This window comes from Pagrus major, chromosome 4, assembly GCF_040436345.1.
Source record: "Pagrus major chromosome 4, Pma_NU_1.0".
NCBI classification, from domain to species: Eukaryota; Metazoa; Chordata; class Actinopteri; order Spariformes; family Sparidae; genus Pagrus; species Pagrus major.
The window spans coordinates 35,823,449-35,829,923 of NC_133218.1; the positions used below are offsets into that span (position 1 = coordinate 35,823,449).

At 41.5% G+C, this 6,475-nt stretch overlaps 1 protein-coding gene across 3 annotated transcripts in view; it reads left to right on the forward strand.

Annotated features, from left to right (window-relative positions):
- Positions 1-2,632, forward strand: part of homer2 (homer scaffold protein 2) — a 37,525-nt gene extending 34,893 nt beyond the window's left edge. For 2 of the 3 annotated variants that reach the window (XM_073464301.1, XM_073464302.1), the window contains exon 9: positions 467-746. In XM_073464301.1, coding sequence (XP_073320402.1) covers positions 467-655 — 189 coding nt within the window. In that variant the 3' untranslated portion in view covers positions 656-746. Of the gene's footprint in view, positions 1-466; positions 747-2,489 lie in introns of those variants that run through there. The other variant, XM_073464300.1, reaches the window with a different exon arrangement.
- The last annotated feature ends 3,843 nt before the right edge of the window (positions 2,633-6,475 follow it).

Below are 6,475 nucleotides of genomic sequence, written 5' to 3' on the forward strand. Positions count from 1 at the left end.
TTTTGAGTAGAGCCCGACACATATTTTTGGGGCTGACGATGATATCGATACTTGGGATTTAAAAATCATTATTGATAAATCGGCTGATATACAAACATGTTTTTGCAGCGATCGCTCAAACGTGGTCATCAAACAAACGGAGGCAGGAGATTTTACAGTTTAACAACAAACTGTGTTGACATCAGCGCACTGAAACAATAATTAAACATCACCCCAAGCGTCTTTTTCTGCGTTATCTTTGGTTTCATCGTGCACACTGACGATATACGAGCATTTTTCTTCAAAGTGTATTTTTTTTTCGATCACCGTCCTGTTCCATTATATTACAGAGAGGAGACATCTCTACGGCTGATATCACCAAAACTCAGCAAAACAAATGTATTTCCGATTTTGTCTCTTTTAAGAAATGAATTTGATTTCTCTGTATCCACCAACTTTTTTTGTTGTTGTTTTTATCCACCAATAGGCTGCAGAGACGAAGAACGGCGAGCTGGAGGGGAGGATAGGAGGTCTGCAGGTCGACATAGACGACAGCCGACAAAAGCAGGGCAACATGAAGGGCGAGCTGAAGAAGTTCATGGATATTCTGGATGGAAAGATAGACGAGCTGCATGAGTTCAGGCAGGGCCTCTCCAAGCTGGGTGTTGATAACTGAGAGAGGAGTGGCACCGAGTTGAAAGGGTCAGAGGTCAGGTACGAAGGATTCACTACAGTATGTCTTCAGGGCAGAAACTATGTGGCACCTCCTCCCCCGGGGGTGATGTCCACTCAGACACTATCAGCTTTGGCTTCTAATAAACACTACCATGTGAGAAAGAGATTTGTTTTGGAGAGGGAGAGCGAGCCTGGCAGGAGGAAGGCCAGCGCTCCACCAAATGGCTCCATTTTGTACGCTGGCATTTTGAGTCACACTCTGAGCTTACTTACCCGTTTCTGTGGGGAGGGGGGGCGGCTTTAAAAAGCTGGTGGTGGGTTCGCAGATTCTGTCCATCTGTCTTTTCTCTGAAGGCTGCAGCGCTCCTTCACAGGCAGTCTGAGTTTAGAGTAGAAGAGGGGACTCAAAAGGGCTAAAAATGAATAACACACACAGACGATGCTGTTCTGCATCACTCGAGTAATAATTGGTGTTAATCCTTGTGGCCCCCTCAGAGAATTAGAGATGAAATCTTTCTACCGACTGTCCTCGCTGTTGCCTCTCGTCTATCTCAGGTGTGTTAGAAGACAGTTTGTACTCATCAGATTTTATGCACATGTATGACACACGGCCGCGACACAAAGTGCCTCCAGGTGAGTCGAAATCCACCTGGCAAGGAGAACTGGCCGAGTGATGACCATCACCATAATATTAACTTTCTGTGAGAAACATCCTCACTGATAAAATGAGAGACATACGGAGGCATCCTGAGGAGGTTAAAGGGGAAGTCCGGTATTTTAAAACCTCAGTTTAGTATATTAACAAACTCTGGTGTGTAAATGATTCATACGTCGAGTAGATCGCCTCAGCTGGCAGCTCACAAACCGTACACGTATAAACAAAACATCATTTTGGACCCACGACTCACGATCAAAATAATGTTTTTGAGGAAAATAGATACTTTTCTACAAGCTCTGTCGATGCATTATCTTCAAAAAATGATTTGTCTACATAAAAATGTTACTAATATGACCTTTTAATGTAAAATAATAACATAATGTTGCTTTAACAAAATGTTGTCAGACACGTATGAATCATTTTCACACCGAAACAAGTTAATTAAAGGGTTTAAAAATACCAGACTTCCCCTTTAACGTGGTTAAAGGACAGAACAGGTGTTTGCACAAAAATAACTCCTGAGCAGGTTCATCGCCTCTCATTGTATTTGCATTAAGAAGGGAAACTTTCCTTTTTAGAAACATCCAAAAATAATAATAATACTAATAATAATAATAGGAACTCCATTTAGCCATGAGTGTAGTGTAGTGTTAAAGGATTTTGTGTGTGCAATAGTATCGTCGTCCATTTGCAGAACAAAGACGTGCAGCGTCTCCGAGGCCGTCGATGTGCTTCCGACACACTGGTTTTTGTTATGGTGGTGGTTATTGTTGGGTGAGGGGGACTTGGTGCTGCTCGATGGGTGAATAATGTGAAAGTGTACTTCACTGTCAACATTTAGATGGCATGGGCCTTTTCACAGCCAAACCCCGTCAGATTCTTTGGTTTTTGTTTGACATATTTATTTATTTTGGTGCCTCTCTGCAACTTGTGTTTTCTCGAACATAGAACAAAGTTAGCTCGATCCTTAACCTGCTGTCTCTGTAGATGTACAATAATATATAAAATATACCAAATTGTTCAGAGGTTTTGTTTGCAGGATGAAACACGGAAGGCTCGTGTTGTGGTGGCATATTTACTGGGTGATACTACGATGTTATGAGTTTATATTTTTTCATTTTGTTTGGAAGACGGAGATTTCTATGAAGGGACTTTCTTTTGCTTCTCTCTGTTTTAGCCCAACTGTTCATAAGGCACCTGAACCTGGATAACACAACGTATGATCCTTCCTTTTGAACCAACGCCTCTTGTGCACTTTTGTGACTCCTGTTCAATATTGTACATTAGAACTGACAATTGTTAAAATTTAGTTTAATTACAGCGCTGAGTCGTGTCTCTTTTTTTGTTCTCGCTCTTTTATTGTTTTATTTGCAGTGAACACAAACACATGAAAACAAACAAAACATCACAAATAATTGAAGGACTCGCAGTAATGTCATCCAGTAAGGATTACAAATGATTTAACTCTTCTGTCAGGTATATTACTACCTCTTACCTCTTACGGCAATATGGACATAAGTTTTACAAACCTCACGGTGATGTCAGGAACCATTTGTGTAAAAATTAAGAGCATGCAGCATATAAAGCAAGCCAAGAACATACAACTTTAAGGACACGACCACGTAAGACGGCTGTAAGTGCTACAGCTGTTTCTAGGATTTGTGATGTAATTTTCTTTGCATTCAACAAAATGTTCCTCCACATCTCATCACCTTCACTCCACCAGGTTTTGCTGTTTTTAACAAACATTTGATCATAAATACAAGTTAGTTATTGATTCATGTTCAAATCATCTTTTATAAACTGATTTGGACTGGATACAACGCTAACTGTAACTCTTTTGAGGAGGGCCACATCTTGGCAGGAGAGGGGAGGCTTCCCTAATCCACACTTAGTCACACATCGTGGGTAGAAAAACTTAACTTCTGTTGGAGCTTACGAATGTGCTGACATTGTGAAAGTCTTGAGGCGTTTTTTTCCTGGATGAGAAGCGCAGAGAAGGAGGTGGAATGAACCTACATCCCGCCGAGGCTTCGAGTACAGAAGCTCCGCCACCGCACGTCTTTTCCCTCTGATGTCGATTTACATAGCACTAAAAATAGCTGTAATCCTAACAGAGACGTGCAGAACCGAAGCAGAACAAGTGGGATTTAATCACAGTCCGTGACACGTATCAGTTTCTCCGACATCAGAACAAATAAAGTAAAAACACACAGGAGCTTGTTCGAGGGGATGGAGAAACTCCAACGTCCTCGCAGCACTGCAGGGCTGGATCAGAGGACACGTTGCCTTGGCAACTTAATCCCACTCGCTCAGGTTTTTTTGTTGTAAATAACGGTGTGAATGATCGACAGAGAGAGTTAGATCCAGTGCGACCTTCTGACAATTACATTTTTAATTACACAAGAGAGTCGGTCGTCTTGTCTCAGCCAGTGAGTCGGCTGGATGTTGATTTCCCTGATGGACTTTAATCGTCTTTTTCACCTTCAGAGATCAGCTGCCTGGCTCAGGTACATCTGGGTGGAAAATTAATCTATATGCAGAGTGAGAATCAATTTAGTTGCTGAAATGATGAGTTAATTGACCAATACGTCATTGTAGGACTTCAACTAAATCTTATTTTCACCACTAACATTAATCTCGTTGATTATTTTGTGTGAAAAAAACAAACCACCCATCATGAAAAGTTCCCCGAGTGTAATGTGTATCAAATGGCTGTTTTTCAAACCAAACAGATTTAATTTATAATAATATAAAACAAAGAAAAGAGGCAAAAGTTCACAACTGAGAAACTGATCTGCTTAATAAAATGACGACTAATCGATTATCGAAATAGTTGATGATTCATTGTAGAAGGTTTTCTGGTTTCAAAGCTTCTCATCTTCTAAACTTAATGCCAATGAAACAATGATTGATTAAATGCAGACTCGTAATTGTTAAAATGTCTTTTCTGATCGTAAATATCTTTTGCTTTTTGAGTGTTAAACAAAAAAGATGATGTCAGTTTTGGTAAAAAATTCTCACAATCCAGATTAATTGTCGAGAACAATAATTTCTAGTTGAAGGACATAAAACAAAATGTCACTCTGCTCTCGATCTCGTCACTTTTAGGACTTTGCAGCCACACTGGTGACGAGGCTCTCGGTCCAGACTTCAGTATCTCAACAACTTCAGGGTCGATCGCTGCAAATCTTTGTCCAGACATTTCTCACCAAAGGACAAATCTTATCGACCTTAACTCGAGTGCCAGCAGCAATCGCAATGTTCTAACCTGTCCTGTACTTTTATTAAATGAAATATGATCAAATATCTGCAGAACTAGTAACAATACGCCAACACAAAATTTGGCACTTTCCAGAATTACAACCAGTTGTCCTGAATCCTGCCCCGAAAACTAGACTCAACAAGACTTTATTAGCCTGATAAAACATTAAATATTGCGTTTGACTTGTTGTGTTTTAATGTTCATTGCCACCGTGACCACGTTCACCCCAAACTCCTCTGTCCCGAATTTCACCCATTCTGATTGGGTCGCCCGACAGCGCTGCGAGCTCCCAGTCTGGACTGCTAGCTGCATGGCTAACTGAGCTAACAGTCGCCACTGTTACTTATTCTGGTGATATGCTGCCCTCTATTTGTCTTGTGTATAGATTCAACAGGATGCCAGTTCTTACATATTGCAGCTTATTATTGTTGTTAGCATGCTGTCTTTAGCATTTAGCCTAAAGCACCAGTTTGTAAGTACAGCCTCACAGAGCTGAAGACTTTCTCAGTATCTTTGAGCGTTTCTTGCCTTTTATTAGAAAGAAAAAAACTCACTGTGGTTTCCAGATCGTCACTTTTTTGACAATTTTTTATACTAAATGTTAAATTAATTAAATGGAAAAAAAAATTAACAAGTGAAACATTCACCACCTGCCTTTATATCAGTCATCAATCAGACTTTAAATCGATTACAGCAGCAGTTGTGCAGCAAAGGCAGCATTTCTCTCTCTCTGTCCCCCATCAGCGAGGCTCATTGTGTGACTGGTGATGAGTGGGCGAGTCGGTGAAACATCATTAAGAGACTATGCTGACAGAGAGAGAGAGAGAGAGAGAGAGAGAGAGAGAGAGATGGCACTGCAGGCCACTACCATCGAGACTTCCTGTTGCCATAGTAACAGGCTGCGGAGTTTCATGTTGACGCTCGATCAGGGGGCTCGTCCAAACACCCGCCATGTGTGTCTTCCTCAAGGTGCCTGACCCGTCTGCCACCTGAATCTCCTGGATGATACCAATAATTCGCACACACACACACACACACACTTGGACACAAACGCAGAGTGATGGCCGCCCCTGCAAACACGATGACGTTCGAGAGCAGCCAGAACCGCCGCTGCCAGCAGCTGCTCCGAGCACACAGAGCTGAATAAACCCAGATCACAACTGGCTGGGGACGTCTGAGCCGTCACTGCAGCAGAGAGATGTGAGAGCGACGGCTGCCAGGATTCATATTACAAACATGACTCACCATCAGGTGGGCCACAAATCCACCGAAGCACACTCACCGGGGTTCACCGGCACAGGTTGATAAGACACCTCTCCACACGATGTGACTCATTTAGTGAGCGGGCTCGGGGAACAGCTAACCTGTGGACATCAGGGAACAGCACGAGCACAGAGAAGATCTCGCCGACACGGTCTGAATGAAAAAGAGGTCGGCAACAATTCATCTTCATGATCTCCTATGTCTTTGTTTATTATTAAAACACAGCAGTACAAGTGTGTTTCGGCCCGTCTGCAACACACTAGAGTAAGTTTCAGTTCTTTACACTCTTATGCAAAAAACATTTAATGCAGATTCCAGACAGTATAGCATTTTTTTTGTACATAATACATTAGAGCTTCAGCTTTTCAGTTAAGTGCTCTGAGTCACAGGGTCAAAGGTCAAGAGTAGAGCTGCAACTAACGATTATCTTCTTTATCGATTAATTGTTTAGTCTATAAAATGGAAAGAAAATTTCCTTCAGATGACTTCTTCTGTCCAACCAACAGTCAAAAACCCCACAAACTCTTCATTTACTGTCATAAAAGACAAAGAAAAGCAGCAAATGTTTGACATTTTTGTTTGAAAAAAGAAATAATTAATCGATGATCAAAATACTTGGCAACGTTTTTTTTCCT